The 24,867-nt window shown below is 47.8% G+C and overlaps 7 protein-coding genes across 7 annotated transcripts; 5 read left to right on the forward strand and 2 right to left on the reverse strand.

The window, feature by feature from the left end:
- Positions 1-320: 320 nt before the first annotated feature.
- On the forward strand, positions 321-1,601 carry N7458_009447 (Zn(II)2Cys6 transcription factor domain-containing protein; the record flags this gene model as incomplete). Its single annotated transcript, XM_056912829.1, has 2 exons — positions 321-858; positions 922-1,601. The coding sequence occupies 2 exons, from the start codon at positions 321-323 to the stop codon at positions 1,599-1,601; spliced, it is 1,218 nt and encodes a 405-aa protein (XP_056761678.1).
- A 5,722-nt stretch (positions 1,602-7,323) lies between these two features.
- Positions 7,324-8,217, reverse strand: N7458_009448 (C1 family peptidase; the record flags this gene model as incomplete). The annotated part of the gene is made up of 1 exon (XM_056912830.1): positions 7,324-8,217. One exon carries the CDS (start codon positions 8,215-8,217, stop codon positions 7,324-7,326), a length of 894 nt encoding a protein of 297 aa, XP_056761679.1.
- A 3,245-nt stretch (positions 8,218-11,462) lies between these two features.
- N7458_009449 (uncharacterized protein) lies at positions 11,463-12,284 on the forward strand (the record flags this gene model as incomplete). The annotated part of the gene is made up of 1 exon (XM_056912831.1): positions 11,463-12,284. One exon carries the CDS (start codon positions 11,463-11,465, stop codon positions 12,282-12,284), a length of 822 nt encoding a protein of 273 aa, XP_056761680.1.
- Positions 12,285-13,872: 1,588 nt separating this feature from the next.
- On the forward strand, positions 13,873-14,433 carry N7458_009450 (uncharacterized protein; the record flags this gene model as incomplete). Its single annotated transcript, XM_056912832.1, has 1 exon — positions 13,873-14,433. The coding sequence occupies one exon, from the start codon at positions 13,873-13,875 to the stop codon at positions 14,431-14,433; it is 561 nt and encodes a 186-aa protein (XP_056761681.1).
- Positions 14,434-15,277: 844 nt separating this feature from the next.
- N7458_009451 (signal recognition particle subunit SRP72) lies at positions 15,278-17,421 on the forward strand (the record flags this gene model as incomplete). The annotated part of the gene is made up of 4 exons (XM_056912833.1): positions 15,278-15,598; positions 15,665-15,935; positions 15,993-16,137; positions 16,212-17,421. 4 exons carry the CDS (start codon positions 15,278-15,280, stop codon positions 17,419-17,421), a joined length of 1,947 nt encoding a protein of 648 aa, XP_056761682.1.
- A 386-nt stretch (positions 17,422-17,807) lies between these two features.
- N7458_009452 (OxidoreductaseN-terminal) lies at positions 17,808-19,226 on the reverse strand (the record flags this gene model as incomplete). Its single annotated transcript, XM_056912834.1, has 1 exon — positions 17,808-19,226. The coding sequence occupies one exon, from the start codon at positions 19,224-19,226 to the stop codon at positions 17,808-17,810; it is 1,419 nt and encodes a 472-aa protein (XP_056761683.1).
- Positions 19,227-21,034: 1,808 nt separating this feature from the next.
- On the forward strand, positions 21,035-23,710 carry rfeF (uncharacterized protein; the record flags this gene model as incomplete). Its single annotated transcript, XM_056912835.1, has 7 exons — positions 21,035-21,040; positions 21,137-21,286; positions 21,400-21,456; positions 21,947-22,024; positions 22,140-23,061; positions 23,145-23,212; positions 23,279-23,710. The coding sequence occupies 7 exons, from the start codon at positions 21,035-21,037 to the stop codon at positions 23,708-23,710; spliced, it is 1,713 nt and encodes a 570-aa protein (XP_056761684.1).
- Positions 23,711-24,867: the final 1,157 nt, after the last annotated feature.

Below are 24,867 nucleotides of genomic sequence, written 5' to 3' on the forward strand. Positions count from 1 at the left end.
ATGAATGATTATAAATGCTTTTGAGTATTCTCTTTGATGAATGATTGCAGAGTCTTCTGTATCCTTTTTATATGTTTCTTCCCTTCCTCCATCATCTCAAATCAATCCCATACTCATATCTCTGCCTAAACCCCAAACTATTGCGGGTTTCCGCTAAGCTAAATGCATGCTGATTGGTCCGTAAGAGCATCAGTTGCGGAATTCCGCTCGTGGCTTGTAGAGGCCCCACTCTGTCACTTGCCACACTCCCGAGCCTCGCGATGTTCTTCTGTTCTGTATCTGCAAAATCGACATTATTCCACTCAAAGTCCATATGCATCATGCCTCGTGCCTCAGCAGCCCCGCCACGTCGCAAGTCTTGCGGAGCCTGTGTGGCTGCCAAGCGTCGCTGTGATTTAGCCGTCCCGGTCTGCTCTCGATGTCTCCAACGTGATATTGTCTGCGAGTACCCAGCAAGACAACCATCGGCCAATCCGCCGTCCTCCGCAACAATTGATTATCATAATGGCAGTTGGCAAATAATGGCCCCAGTCCTGCCCATCTCTATCGAGACTCCTGCCTTTCCCCAACCCACCATCACGGACAGACTTGAGCATGTGGACCCAGATTGGAATTCCATACACGGCTTCGAGCCCAATATTTCTATTAATCCTTCCTGGGACTTGCTTCTCTCACCAAAACTTGAACTGGTCATGCCGAGGATCAAACCACCGAGACCTCTTTCGGAGATCATTGCCTCAAAGCTGCAATTCGCAGTTGATGTTCTCAAGAACGCACCAAGCATGATGGTCCTGGAGACTCAGCTTCCTTGGTGCCACCCGAAACTATATAATAATTACATGCCGAGAGCAATGCAAGGTAAATTCATTTCCAGGGATGTGGTTAACAGACTATGTCAAAATTCTAACTGGCTTTTTGTAGATGCCTACTCTTGTTGCTCCCTGTACATGTCCAGGAATGAAACCAACACACCTGTCATAATGTCTTTATTAGATGCTCGAGCCGAGGATCTTTTATCATCTCCGCAACCAACATCACTTATTGAGCTCCTCGCTCATGCACACGCTTTACTTCTCTATCAAATCATGCGATTATTCGCGGGCGATGTTCGCTCTCATGCAACTGCCAATACTCTCTTCGGAACACTGGAAGCTACAATGATTGCTCTTTCTGACAATCTCTATTTTCCCGACCCCTCAATATCTAAAGAGCTACTACCTTTAAACATAGATCCCATAATTGAATTCTGGGAGTGGTGGATCCTACAAGAATCAGCTCGACGGACCATGCTTCTCACCTTCTACTTCATCCAGATATACAAAGTTTTACGAGGGGATGTCACCGTGCACTGCGATGGGAAACTCGGGTTATCGCATTCATGGTACCTCTCTGCACAATTATGGAATGCTCAAAGTGCGTTCGATTTTGCGGTGGCATGGTCGGAAAAAGATCATTTTGTTGTGCGTGACCTCGATTTCACGGCGGTCCTAGAAAATGCCCAACCGGACGAAGTTGATCTCTTTGGTCGGATGCTTATGGTTACTCTACTTGGTATTGATGGCGCGAAAGCATGGTTCTATGCGAAAGGAGCAATAATGTGAACGTGGGCACTGGAAACATGTATAGTGAATGATTAATGATCATGCTGTTATTGATACAGCTAGTTTACCTTCCATCAAGCCATTTAGCACACGAGGCAATCACTCTGAAGTCTGGACACTTCATGACTCACTTACTAGCTAATATATGTCCATGACACACTGGTAGCTCGTTGAGAGCGATCGAGAGATCGTCAGTGATATTGATAAGGCAGAGCTGGACCACATGACAGAGATAACAATGGCTGCAGCTCATAAACTCATGCAGGAGGCAGTTAGGCCATTCATAACCGGAAACCTTCCGGGTTGAATCTGTTAGAATTAAGTGGCAAGAAGAGAGATAGAATTCAAGGATACTAGGAATACTAGTGAAGCTAATATCTACTGAGAGTTTAGATGGTCCAAATAGGCAGGATCGTGTGATTAATAGCCTGCATATCGACAATGCTCAAATCTCATCCGGTAGAACCGCACTTGTGGAGCCCGAGCTTTGCGTAATTGTGCATTATTAATTTAGTTTGCATTTGAGTGATGCCGTATAGATCCAATCCAAGCGTGACATGAATGAAGATCTGCTGAGTGTGGAGTTCGCGACACCAGCCACATCGATGGCGCACAGGACAACTCCCAACCAAACTAATTTTCCTTCAATGGACGGTGGTGGTTGAAAAAGCGGATGGTGAGGAATGAACAATACAGTAGGAATTGGAATGTGTAGAATCGCGTATTTTCTTCAAATATAAGATCAATAAAGAGTGAGATGCGGGAGCAGTTCGTGGAATACGGTAGACAGTGGTTGCAGAAGTTTCTCTCGCCTCTTCTTCTCCTGCATCTCACCCCTCTCAAACTCACGCCAGGTCCATTGATCCAATGAATCGGGTACTTCAAGAGGGACTGAGCTACGCTAATACCAGCTGTTGTTGAGAGACTCCACCAAAAGGCAGGGAAGCAAAAAGCAGATTGCCCTCTGGCCGCGTTTATGGCCCGGCCGCTCCACGTCGTCACGTCGCGAGAGCCAGCAGGGAAGACAGGAGTGGAGCACGGCGGCAGAGACGGGAACTACCCAGATTTTGGCAGCGATCTCATCTGAGTATGCCCTCCGATTGGCATCAACCTTGGTGGTCCCTGCAGTCGTTCGATCCACTGTTCGTTGCAGCCAACCTGAGCGCGATCGGCCTCCACTGCCGGGCCACGTTGCCTTGCAAGCGTACTGCTATCACATCGCAACATTGTACTGTTAATCAGCCGGCAGTCATGATTTAATGTCGAAATTATCGTAAAAGATCATGCCCTCAATATTGCAGAGTGTAAGATACCAAAATGACAAGATAGTCCTCCGGAGGCAGAGCGCCCCATCCCAAGACCCCAGAGTAAGACTTCAAGCAAAACAAGGAATTGTATGTATAAACTCTTCAGCAAGGGAGTGGTAATTTTACATAAGCAAATGTTATCTGACCGAATTTCCTACGACTCCGCCACAACTCGCTTCAATCGAATCTCCGAAGATGGAGCCCCGATGGCTGTGCAGGTCGCCCTGGATACAGATACTCTTCAGTTATGCATTCATTGTGCGTCAATTTCTCGAAAAATTGAATCCTGCACAAGCACTTATACCTCGAGGGGTTTCGCGAACTCCACTCCTGTACATTTCTTCTTATCCAGCCACAGTATATTGGCCAGAATCTTCATTGTGGAAGGATGATCTTCCCGAGCTTTCTCTTGCGAGCCTCCATAACTTGCACGCTAAGTTTCTTGGCTTCTGCCTTCCAATCCTGACTCCCATAGACCAGCCCCATGCTTGTTAATGTTGAAGAATGGTATTGTTGCTCGAAGATTTGAAAACTCCTGGGAGGATATATCAGCATAATTTTAACGGGATGTTGAACGAAATAGATGCAATTCAAAACTTGGCTAGTTCAATGTGCTTTGCCTCCTGAGATGAACAATGAATTTCATTACAAAGCAGGTTTGAAGTTCATATACAAGCCTGAGTTGACAAAGACAGCCTGAATATAGGCCTTCGTTGTTAAAAGAGGCTTTATTACACCACAACGCTAGGTATTGGTAAATTCGACGCCGAAAACGGCTACTCTTGGCGCTGTTTTAAGCGTCTTTTTTATCATAATATTAGTCATCTATATAACACGTGATCTGTTTCTGCCCACAATTCCGTATGCTCCCTGAGTGATTACGGATTGCTCCCTGAGCACTCATGGTTGCTCAGGGATCTGCTCACCTTTCACTCAGGGTACTCAGGGTAGGCAATCAGGGGTGCCGTCTTGTCCAGTTATTTATGTATCCGATTAGAGCCGCCAATTGCAAAATAGGAAAGGTGCTTCTGTTAGAGTATGAGAGTCTTTAGGTGCAATGGTACATAGTGAATCATTAGCGTACTGATGGTACCTATCCCATCGGAAACCTGTAAGAGTTCGAAAATTACGTTTGCTTGTTCTAGGTCTAACGGAAATTCTGAACGAGCCTTGTAAAGCTTCTGCAAACTCACATTTTGAAGCTGCTTCAATCCATGTCTAGTAGCGAAGACATACAAATGAGCATGCATGAGTAGTGTCTTGGGATGTTTGCACAGGTGGTTTCTATCTCTACAATGTGGCAAAGAATTAAATTGTCGGGCTTCTCCTGGATATCTTTCTCACTTGAAAAAGAAGTTCTTTCAGGGGAGGTGGTTCTTTCGTTATAGTATATCGATTTCATCTTCGTATGAAACATGACTCAGTTGATAGGTGTCTGGAATAAGGACAGACTAGTCTCTGCTGTGAAGGTATTGAAGGATATAGCCAAAAATACCCTCAACATCGTCCTCAACAACGCAAATCGATTCGGGCGAACATTTATAACGGCACTGGAGGCTTTACATTATCCCGCTGAGCGCATTGAGTTTTTCACCTTTGGGGCCAATCTCACCGCTATGCGAGGGAGATAAAATGACTAGAGTGCTCAAAAAACGCCTCCGCGGGGAAGAAAACGGTACTTGCTCCGGCCGTACTTGAATCATAATGAAATGTTTCATTAGTATAATTAGTTAAACTCAAGCTATCATCTATATCCAGGAGCATTGGACAAAGCGAGCGGCATGAGTCTAGATATATGATCAGTAGATCAGTAAATGACATAGCTACAGTGAAAGTCGAAAACAGATACCCCTCCGGACACTCTCAGCTTGTTTCTCGGCTCGTACCCGAAATTGCCCCAGGGCCAAATTCGGGTAAACGGTAAATAAGAGACTAATCACATACTCTCGGATTACAGCTAAGCCAAATATATCTTGCAGCAGTTTTAATTGCGAACCGAGAAACAAAGCGTGTATCTTCAAAGAGAACTGTGTATTCGACTTTTACTATAACAAGAGATATGACACAATCTTGGTGCTGTTTCAATATGATTAGTTCAGAGGGCCGACTCGGCGTCCTAGAGCATTCTCCCGGAATTTGATTATCTGTTTCTTTCGTGGTCTGTAATCTTCTTCCCCACTGGAACGTCTATCTACGCTATTATCATCATTTCGCTAGCGAGCAAAGGGGTATCTAAGATCCATCGGTTTTATTTTAGTGTGAGAGACTCTTATTACCTTCCATTATAATCACTTAGACGATCTTTGAGCCCGCTTTATACTCAAGACTTTAAAAGCCTCCTAGGGAAGTTTTCCAAGAAGTTAAGAGTTAAGAGTTCACAATAAATTGGGTCACGGGGACTTAGGACTACATAGATCAGAGAATACCCTTCTTAAATTTTTGGAGCGTCACTGTACAAGTACAATGTAGCCCCAACTCCGAGAAACAATAGTCTGTTGTGGGGTCTTCCTTGAACGTGTATTACTTCTTAGAGAAATCTAAGCGGGGCACTGGGAGAGAAATCATGAGTGTCCAAGGTGTAATCTGTTCTCGAAATCTACTGTACTCTTGGGGAGGAACAGGGGGCACAGCTATATAGGCTGGTGGGCCACATATTCACAGCCATCGACCCATTAGGCAACGAGAAACAGGAAAGGCACTTAGCTCTGGGGAGGAATGGTTGAAGGGAAGTGCAGAGCAGGGGAAATTAGCCAGGGGTGAAATTTGGGGTGCGAGGAAAAGCCGAACAGGGGAAACTTTCTGGCTGATAGAATTACTACTCTCATAATATTATCTGTCCGGGAAAATTCCAGCTACTCGGTTTCAACGGAGATAAGAGTGCAGTCATCCGCGATGCAACTGCGTCATGGTTTTGGGTGTTTCGTCTATGGTTTTAATGTTTTAACTCGGAAACCAGGCGAGCCAGAAACAATATTCATAAAAGATGGGCTGAGAACTAAAATTCCAATGGAATTAAGAATAATGCCAAATAGATCATTGTGCCGATAATGACAAATTGAGCGACAAAAGCCCATGGAGCGTATGCTCAATCCTTTCTGAATTCGTAAGAGTGTATAACAAGAGGTAGATCACCAGCAGAGTAATTAGAGAAGACTGCAAGTATAAAGAGGCCCATAGTAAGGACGTTGCGACTCGACATCGAGGGCAATCCAGAGAAAGTATGTGGAAAGGGTGAAGACACCAAACAAGTGTTGGCACCACTGAGTTATACCTAGCCAGTTCCAAAAAGGACTTCTTGCTCTCCTTGCTCACTTAGATGGGGCTCATTGCAAAAGCTGCCTGTCTCAGTCAAGGCTTGAGGCTCTGTAGTCGTTCAATATAAGGCCTGTACGGTCGATATATGAGGAATATATGGTGGAATGGAGGTATGGCCGCGACAATTTAATGGCGTTGTTCTGCCGTTTAATGAAGACGTCTACATCCAAGATTAATCTTGACGCGAGCCATTTTATTAAAAAGTTCAGTTAAAACGAATTCGATCATGCAAGCTATATATATCCCCACAGCCTTAACAAATAGGAACCATAAGCAGAACATTGCACTTCTCGGTCGAGTACGGAATGAGTCTAGACTAGGAATCGGCGTTTGCAAGCTGAACAGTGGTGCGATAAATCCCAGAACTTCACTTGGTCTATATTTATATCAACAAGGATACGGCAGCGGAATCGGTCATTAATCTCATTGTTTTAACCCTGATGGGCTCGGTCTTAAGAGGTGGTAGTATAGTATCCCGGAAAGGTAAACCTTCCAGGAAAAGCTTAATGACTGCGGCAAGACTTATTGACGTCAGCTGCCTTGTTTGCCTACATCACACCCCCCAGAAGAGATAAGTAATCTGATAAATCGATAGTCTTATTGGCTGCTCTTGAACTGCAATATTTTATTCAATTCATCAACAGCGCCAGGGTACAATGGTTTGTGGTTTATTTACAGCGAGGTGTTATTCTACAGGCAAGTGTCGAATTTGGATTACGCTAATGATCTTCATCAAGTCAATTAGAACGTAAATCAAGTCATAATGTGTAGTCAATATGTTGCAGCTCTTGGAACAGCAATAAATGCATCTGGGCTATCTTGCCGAGCAAGAATACTTTTCGCTTTTGGTTTGACCATCTTCTCGGAAGGACAGTATCACTCATCCGGAGGGTCTTTTTGGTGTTGAACCTCGTAATTAGAAAGACTTGTCAAAATCACAAAGTCACTCAAGATCACACGAAGGGGGAACATGACGTAGCGGTATTTGAGAGTTGTTGAAACTCAATTAAGAGGAAACCAAAGTCACATAACGACGACAAAATGTTCCTTTTTTTTCTTTTCCAGCAATGCAGATAATGTAATCCAAACACTGCTCTGTTTTAGGCGGAAACAGCCGTCAATGTAAAAGGAGCGGGCACGTTCTCTGGGGGGTTCTGGTACAACACCACGAAATCACTGTCGAATTCAATGCTGGCAATCGTCCAACAGTCCGATACAAGCCTTTGTGTGGGCTCATCGATGGTATAGCCTGAAACATATTCGTACGGTAGAAAGCCATATCCTGCTTGACCAAAGCTTGTACCCCAGGAGTTCTTGAACTTGAACTGGCGAGTGTCGTTGTCATAACCGACAAGCATGACGGAGTGGCCTCCAATGATGTAGGTGCCCTGTTTTGGCATAGGGACCACGCCAGAATCCCAAGAATCGTAGAGGTTCGAGTAGCAGATAAAGCCAATGTCGACGGGGTAGCCAGAGGCGATAGACGCACGGATGCTATCCACAGAAGAGTCAACATACGCTGCTTTCACAACTTGGTTTGTAGAGCCTCTGTTGTAGGAAGTCAATGGAGGCTCCACTGCGAATTTTGAAGTATCGTATGGCCAATCAGTTTCACCGGCATCACCGTACGTAGTTAAGGCCTTTATTGTCGATGACACATAAGCTCCTGAGTCGTCACCAGCGGGCCATCCCAGTACCTTCACCCTCGTATTGTAATACAAGTAGAGCTCTGACCAGTCTGGGATTTTACCATTGCGTTTAGCAATATGCTCAACAATTGCAATCGCTGCAAACGCGGTACATGAACCAATATCAGCTTGATCTCTGACGGCCGAATCATATTGGCTCAGATCCTTCGAGGATGGTAGTGTAGTTGAGTCAAACTCGGGTTTGAAAGTGAATTTTGCTGCTCCTAATCTTTCTCTTGGTGGTGATGGCCTCCAATTTAGGATATATGTCTTCTTTGCTTCTTCTTTTGTCATTCTCTTAGCCATGGTGAAACAGTTAGATGGATTATGTGAAAACTAGAAAAAGTTAAAACATTTTCCAAGAAAAAAATAATTTCGGAGAGGCTCTTGCCTTGTAGTAATTGTAGAGTGAACTCTTGAGAACGCTGGTGATAATTAAACATGAGCTAGCTGAAGGTGTAGCATTCTTATATAAGATTCTAATTTCTAAATTGTTAGCTTTTCTATCGTTCTATCCTCAAGTAGAGACCGGCCCCCGCTCTGACCAAGACTGCAAACGGATAGATTAGTTTATTATGACTTCAGGAGTTCATCCTATGATGACTGTGGCATTTGTCTAGAATCAAAGAGCCAGATTCCGATGTTATCTTGTGATGATCTTGTGATGACAAAGTCGGGCCGGATTATGGGTGTGCGTTCATTCAGTCAGTGAATCATCTAGAATCTTTGCCGCCAAACTTTAAGACGTCCTATAGCGGACATAGCTCTCACGGCACCTCAATTTAGAGGACACTATTGACTCTCGCACCATACTCCTCAATTTGTTCATTTTGAGAACCCGTTACATGGAACGTTACAACACCGAATATTAATGCGAGAGTTCAGTACAGTGGATTTCGAAAACAGATTCCCTCCCCCCCTCCAAGACACATAGGCTTTCTTTCCCAACGCCCCGCTTGCATGACGTTAATCTATATGCATTTGTTAGTACGATTGGCTATAGGGTACGGCGATCTGGACCAAGCTCCGCTGGTGGGTCTTCAGGGATGAAAGCCTGTTTGTTTGGGAGGTAGCCTGTTTTCAAAACCCTCTGTATCATTGTGATAGAGCGTGGTTTATTAGACTCAAGTTCCCGAATTCAGATAATGATATCTTTCTGATCTTCCCTAGCACTAGTTTCAACGCTAGGTCACTATTTTCGAAATTGGGGTTTTCAATATTCATTGTTTACTCCCCTTTCAGTATAGAGCTATTCGTCAAGATCCGCGCGCAATATAGCTAGAACTCGATGGACGACCAGGAGGAAGGAACAACTACACCATATGAGCTCTGCTGCAACAAATTGGCAGTGATTCCGATTGATTGGTTAAGTACAAGCGAAGTATGACTTTGACAGCAATCTGGACCACAGATAGGTGAACCACGGACGATTCTAGAACAAGATTGCAGGTTCGGGTGATCGACGTGCATCATGTAGCGCACCCTAGAATTGTGGCGGTCATCCACTTCTGATGCTAAATCTTAAATTAGCGTTGGTTCGTTATTAGTTATCTATCTTAACTAGGTAAGGTAGGCACAGGTTGCTTGTTTGGCTAATCCAAGTACGGCTTATTGTAATTTTAATGAGAGTCGAGAAACAATTCGGGAGTGCTCATGCGGGAAATTTGTTTTCGAATATTGCTGTATAACATTTTATTTATCTACATTATGCTATGGTAGCCTGAATATCTTTCGTGAAGTTGGATTATAAACCACAGCCAACTAGACTGGGTAGGGATTCGTATCTTGGTCTAGTTGGGTGAACAAACTCGTGATGGGTCGTAACTGACATCGCCATCATCATCTTCTTTTTCTTCGGCTGTATGACGTTTGGCCAGAACCAAAACGATTCTACGTCTGAGAATAAGAACGGACGGATCCGTACCCTTTAGTCATATATTGTCTTGTGATCTTGGGGTTGCAGGCCAGAACCAAGCAGACGTCATTTATCCTGGCTTTAAAACCGACCCAAGGATACAATAGACATATGACTGAACTGGAACCTCTACATATTGCAAGGAAAGCGTACCATGGCGCAATACGCTGTGGAAGAAAAGGGAGTGGCGAAGGTTTGGTTCAGATCATTGATGGAAGGAAGGTGAGGTGAAGCTAACTAGACCTTGTTGCAGTTATGGTTTTAATATTCCACGATAGCGGTCATAGCGAGGGGGCGGCACGGGACAGATGTATAGTAGCTGAGCGCCTATGGGCGGGGCTTTGATGAAGTGACTATAACATTAGAGGAATGGTTATTACGTGAGTGGACCAAGGGGGTACTCAATTACTGTTCTTGAACATAATGCAGTAGTGAGCACATATATGCCAATTGCAATTCCCATTCGTCACGAACCAGCGTTTCGTATGCTTAGTATCTAGAACAGCTGTTTCCAGCTAACTGTTAAGTGGTAACACACTATTTATGAAAGCAGCCCGCAGCCACGCAGATATCGAGAAATCCCAGATACTATCTACATCCACATTAGCCGGAGCTTCATGCCGCCTAATTCTATTCGGATAACCACTGGAATGCATGATTTCAAAACATCTAGTTGTGTCTAGAACAATATGATTTAGTCGCGGAAATCAAGGCAACCTTTGGCCCATCCGCATCTAGGCACTAAGAGAAACTACCTTTACAATAAGCAGAGCTTGCGCGATTCCTATGCCAAGAGTGCCAAGAGTGCCAAGAGTGCCAAGAATGAAATCACGCATGAATCCTCCCCCGCTGATCCGCGGTTAAAATCCGCAAATGGCCCCCGGCCTATCCGGCGGGGCGTAGACCACGGCACTTACATGGACTCAATGTAATATTCTTGGTCATCTACTGCACGGGGTTTAAATCAACTTTAACCTTATCATACCCCGCGACGTCATCCACCGTGAAGTTTAGATTACTTACAACCGTCTACCATCAGATATGGTAACAGAATATACTAGACGGTCAAATAATGTATCAAAGTTTTTAAGCAGGGTATTTGTGTAACGGTGTATTTCGTTGATAGTCCTACCGCGGTTGGTATTCCTCTGATTAAGCGTGCTCAGTTGATCATCTGCTAGTGCGATATCCGGCCATGTGGTACGTGTGGCTAGCCCTGAAGAACTCTGATTGAGCTTTAGAGTAAGGCCCAGACCATGCGGGCGAGTTCCTCGGCAGCAAGACAAACGGTTGCTCCCTTTAAACTTAGACTTTTTGGAAGCATGAACCGCTGATCACCGAGAATAATCTCTATCAAATTGATCGTTTTGGTGACCGATCAGACGACAACCCATTTGCAAAACTTGTTTAGTCAAGGTATCATGGTGACGAAACCAACAGCGGTTGTTCTCGTTAGTGTTGGAAAGTATGCTTTTGGGTAGATTGTACTCATGCAAGATATAAATCCGCCCTGAAATCCCTCAAGTGCTGAGATAGAGATTTAATTCTATTGCAACCGCACTTCTAGTAAACCAAACTGGATCTTAGCAAGACAAATTGGTGTGGAACATCAACTGATTTACCTAATTCATTCATCATGCCCCATGCTCAAAGTACTATCAACCCCGCCCGGGCCAATTTCTTCCGGGACCTGAAAGGGGATCTTGGTCCTAAGGCATTGGAAACGCTAGACCCAGAGAAGTCCACGTCCCAGGGCCTACCGCGCGTAGTAGGCTCCTCGACGACTAAACTCGAGAGATATCCATGCATAACTCAGAAGCCTACGCCTACAGCGATCGCCGGTAGTATTAGTGCTACGGCCCTTCAAGTCGGACTTGGAAAGGATATACCCCGCTGGAGGACCGGACCTACGAAAACCGTCAACTTCGCCGTTCTTGCAAATGGATATCCAAAGCCGGAACTTGCTTTTCTGGCGGCGAAAAACTTGCAAGAAGCCGCCAATGAATGGAATACGCTGGAGCTCGGCGTGCAGTTTAAATGGGTTTATAAGATCGAAGATGCCGCATTCGTCCTCACCTACGCAAAGGAAGTCAGCCCTGGGACCCTTGCAGAGGCCTTCTTTCCGAATAATATGGATTTGAACGTGCTGAACGTCTATCCTGCTGCATTCGAGGAAGGAACAATGCAGTACTTGAAGAATATTTTCTTGCACGAGCTGGGTCACGTCCTGGGACTCCGTCACGAGTTTGCCCCGGAGAAGGAAACCGGTGCCAACCTGGAATCGGTCCAAATCGGTCCACGTAACCCAACATCAGTGATGGCGTACGAATTCCCTCCCCAGATGCAGCCCTCGGATATCGACAGCGCTAAAGCATTCTACCAATTCCCTGGAAAACACCTTGGAGTTATGCAAAAGACTGGTACGCTGCCTATTATGGACTACGATGCAAATAACTAGCTTCACACACTGGGCGAAGCGAGACAGATTGCTGAGCTATCCTGAATGGTCAATAAGCATGAGGTAAAAGTGAGGGTTCTTTATGTTTATGTTTTTTTTACCGTCAGTCAAATTAAATCCATGTTGTTTATCATGGCACCATAGCATTTGAACTCCATATATGTCTGAGCACAGACTTCCCATCATGTATTACAGCCGCCATATGGCTAGTCTGTCTCGGTTGCTGTCACTTTGGAGCGCCCGCAAAATTGTCTTAAGGTTCTCGAGGTCTTCTCAGTTAATCCATCTTCATCGGGACCGTTTATCGCCAGAAACCACTTTCTGCGGGATAACACCACTCAGAAAATTTATATATTTTGCTGGAACCAAAATGAGACCCTTGTTGGAAGAAGAAAGACTGATATAAACCTACTCTAAATGTATTCCAGTCATTCCCCGACGACCCCCCCCCCCTCTCCCCCCCGGCCGGGGCCCAAAGCACCCGAAATATTGATATTTTTATCGGATCTTTTAGATCGTTTAATCCTATGCTTAGTTCTATCTATATATCAGATAAAAATCTTCTAGGATTAGTCACGTAGAAGGGTCTTACCCTAAAGGGTGGGGTTAAGCCGTACTCAAAGAAATAAATACAAATGTGGTACTACGGCTTTGTGGGACTCCAACAAGCGCAGGTCGATGTTGGTTGTATCAGGACCCACAGAGGAAGCAGAAGTGTCAGTGCCCGACCGACTATCAGATTCTACAAATTCCACTGTACTGTCAACAGATGAAGTATCGCTGCCAGTAAGTCAAGGTTGTCTCGGGAGATGATGCAGCTTAATATGAATGTCATACGCATGCACAGTGGAACATGAGGTCAGTATAGATCGCTAAATGGACTTCTTGTTCAAAGTAACATTCTGGCCGAGATCATGTCTATCTTTACGTAGCACAGCACACTGATTCCGTCAAGGCTTCTGGCAGGGCACGATATAAAAAAAAACGTATTATGTGGGAAAGAGACTCGTCATAGACTTTGAGAATAAAAAAAAAGGGAAGTATTTGCCGCATTGTAATGGAAAGAGTGAATGATACAGTGTACAGATGGTGGGGCGCTCAAATTCGCACCCAGGTTGCAGGAGAGGAGAGAGAAGTTACCATAGCAACATGAGAGTAAGTCATATCCTCGCGTTCGCTCCCAGGAACACCAGAAGTATTAGGCAGTACGGTTAGCGTCGGGAGACCTGATTCAATAGAGAGGCAAAATGAGATCAAATGGGCCGATCTGCCTGAGTAATGGGGTGAGCAATCAGATTGCTTAGGGAGCTGCTCAGGGCGGCGGGGGGACTAACTCACCCTGTGCTCCGGGAACCGATCATTTCCCGAGGCCGTAGTTTTACCGTCACCTAGATTGCTCAAAAATAACATTGAAATGACTTGAGATTTCTTGGCTCTTGGGCTTAAATAGGACAGAACCCCCGGTTAACTCCATTAACCGAAGTCAAGCGACCCGTTGAATTTTAGACACCAACACTCGAATAGTGGTCTCTGTTATACTTGAAACTCTTCAATCATATATAGGTCAGGCCTGTGAACAGTCGCAACAATGTCTACACCTGCTAATTTTTCGCATCTAGAAGAAGATGCAATTGACCGCTTTCTGCGAATACGGCACGAGATGTGTGACAAGCTAATTGGCTGGAACGTGGATATAATTAGAGATCCAAGTATCAGCCGCGCACTTTCTATCAGTCTCAGACAGTTGGTTGAGCAGGAATTCAATGAGTTCACTGCGTTGCATAGCAGGATTCGGGAGAGTTGGATCATGTCAACTGCAGATCACGACGGCTGGAATAACTGCTGGTGGACAAAGGCCGATCGTATTCGTGAGTATATGCAGACTTTGGTTAGAGATCTCGATACACCCCCTGCACATTACCACCAGACTGAGCTTGCTGAAATGTTGAGTATATTGGCAGTCTGTATTGGCCAGGTGCACTACCGCAAGCAGGTTGATGATCACGTTCGACAGATGCGGAATGCAGCACAAGAGATGAATCATCGCCGCACTACGCGAGGCTACTTTGGACCTTATCTTGGAATGGTCTGGGATGAGCTCTTTGAGTTAATGGAATGTGGATGTGACTTTTGTTGGACAGGTCATTGATCAATAGCTGCATTGAGAAATGATTGGAAAATGGATATGGTTCATTTAAATTGCTATGTCACGAGGATACTGACAGAATAAGTATAATTTTTTTTTATTAAGTCCTTCTTCAGTCTATCTTGAAATAGATATCTATCTTTTCCTCTCAGAAATGTGTACACCGAGAACTTTGGACGGCCACTTTCATGAAATGAGTGTTTCCCTCTCGGATACTGGGAGTTGACTTCTCAGGGATTAGGCTTGAGATAGCTTCTCCTTTTTTGCTGTGCGTCATGCTTTGGTCTCCACTTTTTATGTGTGTATACTCTGCACTGTATCTGTTTTCTGCACCCTCTGGTGCTTCCAGTTCCATTCAGCATACGATCAGGTCTACTTGTTCGTGCCCTGTGCCACACGTATCTACTTAGCCTCTTGAACTCTCTTGCCCTTTGCTATTTCCCCTCTAGACCCCTTGGCAATTCTCCTCATGGTTATGGGTTAGAATTACTAATCTATATCGGTAGCTTCTTTGCTGAGTTGTGAATAAAGTACCAAGATGGCTCAGGGCCGCCAAAGATATTCAGAATCCAGAAAATTGTCCCAGTAAATCCTCAATTGTCTTTCTACATAGTCCGCACATTATTGTTCAGTCTATATCCCAACGAATAGAAGAGAATGTGAGTTTGAAGTATTGTCGGGTAGGGTTATCCTTTTGCGCAAGTCAAAAGCATATCATGACTTGTTGGCCTCAGGCCGCAAGGCGGTATACCATCGTGGCCCTCCACGAATCCACTGCCGCAATCGAATTCCAGAACGTGGACCAAAACCCCCCGGCCCAAATCATATTCCTCTCGCAACCGCCACAATGGTTGCGCAGTCACTGAGCTCACTCCTGCAGCGAGCTACGATTGACGATCATGAGGAGGTCCTCAAGTCCTGCAACGAAACCCTCAAGAAATCCAAGAACGACCAGAATGCTCAACACATCAAAGCCATCGCTTTGCTTAAACTCGACCGTTACGAGGATGCCTTGCGACTTTTCGAGACCGGAAGCGATTCGCTGAAGCAGGTTGCTGGATTGGAGTATGGTTATGCGCTATACAAGTGTGGAAAGCTCGACGAGGCACTCGACGCTGTCACCAAATCCGGTGCGGGGAGGGGCGCTAGCCACCTGGAGGCTCAAGTGGTATGATGAAACCACTTCATGAATCAGATCCTTGTGCTTGCGCTAACCTGATTGTCTGATGAATAGACCTACCGAGCTGAGAAATTCCGCCGCGCCGCAGATTTATACGAACGGTTGTCCCGAGATGGGTCGTCGCACCACGAGGCGAATGACCTCGCCATTAACTCGTGGGCTACGGATGCTCAGCTACAGTGGAAGGGAGAAGCAGAATATGTTCGCCATGATCGGCCATCGCGGGAGGATCTCGAGTCTTTTGAGACGGCATACAATGCGGCTTGCTTGACCATTGCCAAGGGCGCGTTCGCTCAAGGCGAGGTGCTTCTCAACCGCGCAAAGAGTGAGAATTGCCAATTGCTAATCTTGATCATGCCACCCTGCTGACCATCTTTTTTAGATATCTGCCAAACATCAGAGGACCTGACTCCGGAAGATCGCGCCGCTGAACTGCTACCCATTGCTGTGCAGTACCTATACGTCTTGCTTCGGCTGGGCAAGACAGACCAAGCGGAGGCTCTGCTTGAAGAAATCTCGGTAGAAGAGTGAGTGCAAATGCTCACATGTGAAATGGATCGATAAATCGTGATCGGAAGGCTCATTGTATCATGTTCTACAGCATTCCCGAATTATCCACGAAAAAGATCGCCCGCAACAACATCGTTCTAGCTCGCCAGACCAACATCAACCCTTTCATCCTCTACAAGGCTCTCCATGAGACACCAGATTCGGTCAACAACGACCGTCTTTTCGACTTCCAGGACAATGTCCTGGTCGGCAACTCGCACGCTGCCGATCTCCTGGTCCAGAAATACGATGGTATCATCCGCTCAACGAACAAGGCGCTATCAAAGAGCTCTTGCCCGTCCACCACAGCCAGCACCAACCTCCTCTCCGTGTACAACGCCGCAGCACAAGCCGAAGGCCAAACCGGACAAAAGGCTTTGAAAAGGATCCTCCCTCTTCTTGAACGGCGGCCCAAGGACCTGGGCCTTCTCCTTACCGTGGTCCAGCTCTACGTGAACGAGGGCAACACCACCTCTGCAATCACCGCCATGGAGCGGTCTCTACAGGCTCTGGAGGAGTCAATCTCTGAAGCCGACCAAGATGCTCGCTTCAACCCAGGCTTGTTGAGCGCTCTGGTCTCGCTGTACCAGCTCGAGGGCCGCAAGCTCCAGATCCGCTCTACCCTTGCACAGGCTGCCGCGTATTGGCGCAAGAAGCCCGAATCTCCGGCATCTCTCCTTCGTGCCGCTGCTACCTCCCTTCTCCACTCGGATAATCGGGCGGACCTGACCACCGCAGGCGAGCTCTTCAAGGCCCTGTACCAGCAAGACTCTTACGACCGCGTTGCCCTTGCCGGCTATGTCGCATCCCAAGCAACACTCGACTATTCACAAGTGGAGTCTCAACTTGAGCAGCTTCCTGAGGTGAGCGAACTTGTGGCAGACATTGACGTGTCTGCCCTCGAGTCTGCGGGTATCATGCCCTCAGCTAATTCCGCCGCGGCTGCAGCCGCATTTGCTGGGGCCCGCAAGCGCACTGCCGCAGACAAAGAAACCCGTGCTGTGAAGCGCGTGCGCAAGTCTCGACTGCCCAAGGACTACGATCCGGAGAAGAAGGCCGATCCTGAGCGCTGGTTGCCCCTGCGTGACCGCTCTTCCTACCGACCCAAGGGTAAGAAGAACAAGCAGCGTGCTGCTGATCGGACCCAGGGTGGACCTGTCAACGAGAAGGTTGAGGAGTCCCCTGCGGCTGCACAGCAGAAGGCTGGTGGCGGTGGTGGAGGTGGTAGCTCGAAGAATAAGAAGAAGAAGGGGAAGCGGTAGTGGGATGTGGTTGCGATGTGTCCAGCTTGCCAAGTCTTGGTTTGAGACCTGGAGGTGTATTATTTCAATGCATAGATGAATATCAAGAAAAGACTCGTATCTGCACGGCAGGAATGAAAACATATCGCATGATCAAGCTTGGCAACATAGGTCGTACCTATCATGAATTTCCACCGCTGAATAGAAAACCCAAGACCTCGACACAGAATGAGAATACCCCGTAAGAAATGCATTCCAAATTCCCGCTTGCAACATGATTCCCATAATAGCATCAGATAAACACCAAAATAGCAGCTGAGTGGAGATAGACAGATACCACGTGAAAAATGATATCAGCCAGCACATAGTGGACACCACACATCGTAAAACTCATGATAGACAAACCATCAACCCAACGGCGTCCGAATCGTCCCGCACTGCCGATCATAATGATCAAAGATCATATGCATAAGCTTCAGATCATCCAGGGCATCTTCCGCAGTCGTTTTCGCCTCGATCTTCGAACCCCCAGCATCACCAACAAGATACGCATGCATAGCCAGGAACTCCTGCTCATACGTCTCCCTAGCCGTACTCACGAACTCGGTGCGCTTCATTCGAGCGCGGACATGAGCACGTCCATGCCCATTCGCAACGCCATTGCCCTGGCCATTGCCATGGCCATTGACATGACCATTCCGGCCAGTCTTACCATCCACACTCCCATCGCCAGAATCCAACATATCAACATCAACATCGACATCCCCATCCCCATCATCACCAACAGCCTCCTCAACAACAACCCTCACCGCGACATCCTCACTCGTACAAGAAAAATCATACTCAACACTAACCGTCTTCTTCGCCCCGTAAACCGTCAAATGCGCATCACACCGCGGCACCCCATCAACACCAGCCTCATACAGCAACGTAAACGGAAGGTCCACGCCACGCGAACTATCCGTATAATGAAACATGGCCGAATAAAACGGCTCAATGATAGAAATATTCGAGACCGCGTCTGGAAACCCCAGACTCTCCCGGATCAGCGAGAGATCGTGGCCGCCCAGGGTGCCGAGGAATCGACAAAACGCCTCGCGATCGCGGGTGAGATCTTCGTTTGAGCCGAAGATGTCAGCGAGGAGGGCGTGGATACGCTGGGGGCGGGCGGTGGCCGTGCTGGTGGAAGAGGAAGTAGAAGAAGGCGTGAGTGAATCGTTTACCCCGTTTGTACCGTTGATGTATCCATTGCCCGGGGTAATAGGGATAATCGGTGGCAGGGCGGGGCCTGTGATATTTCGGCAGCGGGCGTAGTACACACGTCCTAGAGTGGAGAGTTCTCTTTTGAAGCTATCCGTGAAACATGGTGCGTAGCGACGGGCGCATCCGACGAAGACCTTGGGTGCGGTGTTGTTTGAAGTTGAGAGAGAGTTGCCATCGTGAGAAGCTGCGGGCGTTGCGGTCGTGCCCTTTTTTCGCGCGTCGCGGACTCGACGGAGACCGTGGATGCTTAGGCTGAGGGGGACTTCGACCATGACATGTTTGCCGGATTCGAGAGCGGCGAGGGTGTATTTCTCATGGTGGTCGAAGGGGAGGAGGTTGATGATTAGGGATACGTCGGGGTGGTTGATGACTTCGTCTGGGACTGTGGTGGATTTGGGGATGTTGGTGTTTTTCTGGGAGTGGGTTGCGAGGTCGTTGTTCGTTGTGTGGATGATGGTGAGGGTGTAGTGCGTTGGGAGGGAGGCGAGGATTGGTATGTAGATGGATTCCGTGGCGGCGGTGGCGCCCAGGATGCCAACGTGCAGGACTGGGGTGGAGGACATGATATTGTTGAAATGGAGGGATGATGTGATTGTTGAAATGGAGGGATGATGTGATGAAGTGGTCGACCACAGAGGGTCTCCTTTGAATGAGTGAGATTGAGGAATCGAGGAGAGTCTCCGTTGGAGAGTTGCTGTGGCGATCAAGGGGGAGAGCTGAGGAGGGGTGTGTATGTGGATGTGATAGAGTTTGAGAGGTCGTTGTTTGTTTGATATAGAGACCAGGATGATGGGAGGGAAAGACACGAGGGGTTTCCAATTTTCCCAGAGCAATAGAGGTAAATCCCGAATCAAATACTGTACTCTAGGAGAAAGCCTCTCTTTAAACATTTGCAATGATGGACTTTCCAGCTGGTCATTCCACTGCGCATGCCAGTTGTGTGTGACATCAGCGGACTCGCATTACCCAGCCAAGGGGGGGGCCATTTTAGGACGTGTATCGGCGCAGTTCTTTGGTTGGACCGGCATCCTGTCTCGAATACTACTACTACCGTACTACCAAACCGTGGGGCCCCGATCTGGGGATACCTGCCGAACCGATCCATCCGCTGCAAGCCTTGCCGATCTGTACCAACGCATGTATATGCGTGTTGGGCCGATGATGCGGCAACGGGAGTACATTGGAATGTCGGTCTGTCGTGGCATTGAAGAAGGTAGAAATTCAAAATAGAAGCGACAGGATGACCAGATCTGCAGGTATATCCGGTCTTGGTGTAGAGTAGGAGCTTCGAAGCATGCATAAGGTACCTGTAGAACGACTGTAGAGCAGGCATACTGTAGAATATTGGAGCTAAAGTATAATGCACTCCATAACTTCCAGAGATTGGGTGGAGTTAGTGGCTAGTGGGGGAGCTTCTTAGGTACCTTACCTTAGGCTAGTCTGTATGGTATGATGATACGATCGGTATGTATAGTCTCGAACCCGTTGTCCACGATGATACAGTATAAAAAATGAATTCTGAGCATTTCGTGGGTTATACCCCCGTAATAGATATTCCCGTCACTCTCCCCCCTCATATGGCCTAGTGGTCTATTGACCTTTGGGTGTGCCCTGAAAAGGGCAAACATGTGATGGGAATAGGTACAGGCCGCCAGTGTTTGACTCCATGGATGGTTGGGCACATCCCTAGGCGGGGAGTGTGGGCGGGTGGGCATCACCACTTCGCGGATAACGATCTTTTTTATATATATATATATATATGTATATATTTTATAAATATAATATTACTTAAGTATATTAATACTCGAGTTAATTTTAAAATAAAATAAAGTGTTTTACAGGTGTTATAAGGGTATAGCGTAGTGCTGTTGGTTAGTGTAATGTCGGGGCGGACTTGGTGATGTACTTACGCATGGTGGGTGGGAGATGGAGCACTACTGCGTGGTATATAGGGAACGAGATGGGTTGAGGTTCGATTCACGGGTGGGAAGATTCTTATTTTCGTGATATTGGACAGTCGCGATATCACGATACATATGAGCTTATTTGAACTACCGAGTCTAAGGTACCTGCCCCGATACATTTAGTCTGTCCTATGATAGTCTATACTGTGATCCATGATCCATGATCCATGATCCATGATCCATGATAGTATCACAAGTAAAGAGATCGACAAGAATCAGCCCCGTCGTATTTGCGTCCTGCCAAGAGAGAGATGCCTGGCCCCTCCGAAGGCGCTAAGCCTCAGCCGTACATCTCACTCCATCGGCTGGCGTCATCCTTTATTATTTGTCCTTTGGGTTCCCTGGTCTGACAGCTCCCACTCCTGCTAGTATATCTCTCTCCATCTCTTTTCTTTTCCCTCTTCGACATGGGTGTAAGTGTCCAGATCATCATTGCCCACTGATCTCCCCTAGCCTCAACACTCGAACCCATCGACTGACCTCGGGTCCCCCCATTCTGTTCTCTCCAGTTCGCCGCAAAGCTCGCTGCCGCTCAACAAAACCAGAACCAGACGATGTCGTCGAATCCAGGCAACTCCGGCACATACGGCGGTGCTCCGCCCGCTGGATATACTGGAGGCCATCCGCCTCCGCCTGCAGGTCTGCGACCTGGTGGATACGTAAGTCCAGCAATCCGATCACCTGTTCACTCACTGTCCATCTCGACGTCATTTGGGAGGCAAAGCAAGAAGCTGACAAGTCTGTTCAACAGCAGCAGCCGCCGCCGCAACAGCAACAACCCTCGCAGTACCAGGCTTATCCAGGTTCTCCTCCACCTGCCCAAGGATCCGTAAGTTTCCACTTTTGATCTTCTCATTTTTCTCTCTTCTTCATCTCGCGTTGTTTATTGGCTTTTTTTCCTTTCTACTCTCTCCTACTCCACATTACCCCTCCAACGCTGCTCTCCCGCCGCAAACCCCCTTCTTCCCTCTTCTCTCTCAGCTTGCCCTCTGGACCCATCAACCACCCAAAAGGAAATCCAAATCACCCCGGAATCCACCATGTCGGGTCATTACTATCCTCAAGGCCAACAACCCCCGTACGGCGGCTCACCTGCTCCATCCTACCAGCCTTACAACGCACACTCGCCGGCGCCTTACTCGAGGGCCCCTCCGCAACAGCCCTCGCCCTACCCCGCACAGCAACAACAAGGCTATTCACGACCTCCACCGCCGCCACCACAGGGTCAGCCCTATGGATCTTCGGGATCGGCGTACCCTGGACAGCAGCCGCCTTACCCTGGTCCAGGTCAACAATCATCACCTTACCCAGCACAACAGTCGCCTTACCCCGGACAGCAACCGCCATATCCCGGACCACAGTCAGCCTATCCTGGACAACAGCAGCAGCCTTCCTATGTACAGATGAGCCCTCTCACACATGCCTCGCGTTTATGACTTTGTGCCATTTGCTGCTATGATTGACACAAGATATTGTCGTTTCAGATGATAGACGGCTAACATTCACTCTCAGAACCAGCCACCTTATCCTCCTCAAGGCGGCCCCGGCGGTCCTCCTCCTCAAGGTGCGCCTTACGGTGGTCAGGGACGCGCAGGCCCGTCACCTGGACCGCCTGGTGGGCAACAATATAACCAACCTGGTAATCAGTATGGACCTCCCGGTGGTGCCCCCGGACCCCAGGGTGGACCCGCAACACCCCAGCAGGTCGACGCGTATCGTCGCCTGTTGGAAGATACCATCCGTGAAAAGCAGCTGCAGCGATTCTATCCTCCAGGCTCCAAGGCCCTGGATGGGCTCGTTCAATTCCTCGCCAATGAAGCCCCCAGCCGGCTGCAGCGTATTGTGCATGAGCTGAATGTGCCGATGGAAGTAGCCACCGACCTGATGAAGCTCGCCCTGTTTGATGTCACTCTCTACGTGGATGACAGTGGATCTATCGAGTTCGAAGAAAAAGGTCTGCGGAAGGATCAGCTGCGACAGATCCTGAGCATAGTTGCGACCGTGGCATCGACTTTCGACCAGGATGGCATTGAGGTGCGCTTCATGAACTCCACGGAGGAAGGTCACGGAATCCGGAACCCCAATGATGTGGAGAATCTCGTCTCACGTGTGCGCTTCTCCGGTCTGACTCCTCTGGGAACAAGTCTGCGCCAGAAGGTCGTGGATCCCCTGGTCATTGGCCCCGTTCGTGCAGGCCGTCTTCAGAAGCCCGTGCTCATCATCACCATCACGGATGGTCAGCCTGCCGGCGAGGCGCCCGGCACAGTCCGTGAAACCATCAGCTACGCCGTGCGCGAGGTTCAGCGGGCGCAGTATGGCACCGGTGCCGTCTCCTTCCAGTTCTCGCAGGTCGGCAACGACAATCGTGCGCGGGACTTCTTGTCCGAACTCGACGAGGACCCGGAGATTGGACAGCTGATTGACTGCACATCGAGTAAGTCACACAAAATGGCGATTATAATGGTGCCGTCAACCCGTTGGAACTGGACATCCATGCTAACCTGTCTGATTTTCTAGACTTTGAGGTTGAGCAGGATGAAATGTCGCGAGCCAATCCGCCCGTGCACTTGACTCGTGAGCTCTGGGTATGTGTCCCCCAAGTTTGCACCTACCCATGCCATCTCTTTCCAGTACTAATCCCATATCTGCAGTGTGCCAAACTCATGCTGGGCGCTATTGACAGCTCCTACGACACCAAGGACGAGAAAGCCGCTCGGCGCCCCCGGGGCCGGCGGCCCTCCCCCAGGACCTCCCCAGGGTTCATACGGTGGAGGTGGCTATGGCCAAGCACCTCCTCCCCAGGGTGGCTACAATGCACCCCCCCTCAGGCTATACCCCCAGCTCGTACAATCAGCAGCCCGGCTATCCCTCACAGCAACAGCAGCAACAGCAGCAGCAGCAGCCTCCCTACCCGGGTGCCAACCGAGGCAATGCCCCTGGATATGGTCAACCCCAGCCCTATGGATACGGTGCTCCACCACCCGGTGGACCAGGAGGTTATCCACCCTCGGGAGGCTATGGACAGCAGCAGCCGCCACCACCGCGCCGTTACTGAAAGGGCAGTCAGTAGTGGATTGATTTAAAGGGATGATGTCATAGGCCAGATTGTCCCCTGCGCGTTGCGATCTTTGATTCTTGGCATGTTTTCTTTCAACATGGTCTCCAGGAGGACATTATTCGTCCTGCATCATTATTATATGAACACTTGAACACCCTGGATAATCTTTTTTTGCAATTTGTATTTCTGCTTCGTTTCTGGGGTGGTGGGTTGCGGGGAGAATAAGGCTGGAGGATGGATAGGTTTACTTCCAGGTTAGGTTCTAAGCAGGATGGATAAATGCAATTGACAGAATGAGAGAATCGAAGCAGTATCTTGGTCTATATGAACTTTTGTTATTGGGTTGAGTAAACATGGTACTTGGATGGTTTTTCTTTTTATTGATCTTGGATCTAGGGGGCGTTCCTATTGCCTATCCTAGTGTAGTTGCAGAAGAGGAAGCACATCTCAAGATGGACCATCATAATCACCATACTCATAATAGAATACCATCTTTTTGATAGGAAGACATGGTGTGATAACTGAGAAGTATACAAGTACTCCGTAGGCAGTGCCAGTTTAAGGAAATTATCTTCTTGTAGATTCGACCTATCGTACAGCATGTGTCATTGAGATACTGCGCATTCCTGCAGCATGATATGGATTAAATAACCGACTAGCTGAAAGTTGATATTACTATTAGTATCGCTCATGCAGCGATTGATAAACAACTGTCAGTTCGAGGCAGACGATGTAAATCCGTCGGCAATTGGGGCTATGATACATTGCTATTCGCCGAGGTGGATCCATTGCCCAGAGTCCCCAAGGCGGACCATGACGCAGTTTGTCCACCGATGGATCCAGCGATACCCTTTCGGCTGTCTAGACTCTAGAATGGGAAACCTGAAAGACCCTTTTTCGAAGATTTTAATATAGGGCCTACTCTCGGTCCTACACTATTTACCTGGAGGTACCTACCAAAGATTATGGTAACAAGGTACCGGAATAGAGTTTGCCACGCGAGTATGACAACAGGCAGCACGATTTAACAAAAGTAAGAGACCTTTACTGTGAGAGGCTAGTATTCTTAGGAGTCTTTTTTGAACCAACCACCGTTAGACCTTAAGGGGGTTTCTAGCCACTGACGAGGCTCTGGCATGAGGCATGGTTGGCCTGGTTGGCCCACTGGCTGCGGTCATCGAG

This window comes from Penicillium daleae (genome assembly GCF_028827525.1).
Source record: "Penicillium daleae strain IBT 16125 chromosome Unknown utg000008l_segment0_segment0, whole genome shotgun sequence".
Taxonomy (NCBI): domain Eukaryota; kingdom Fungi; phylum Ascomycota; class Eurotiomycetes; order Eurotiales; family Aspergillaceae; genus Penicillium; species Penicillium daleae.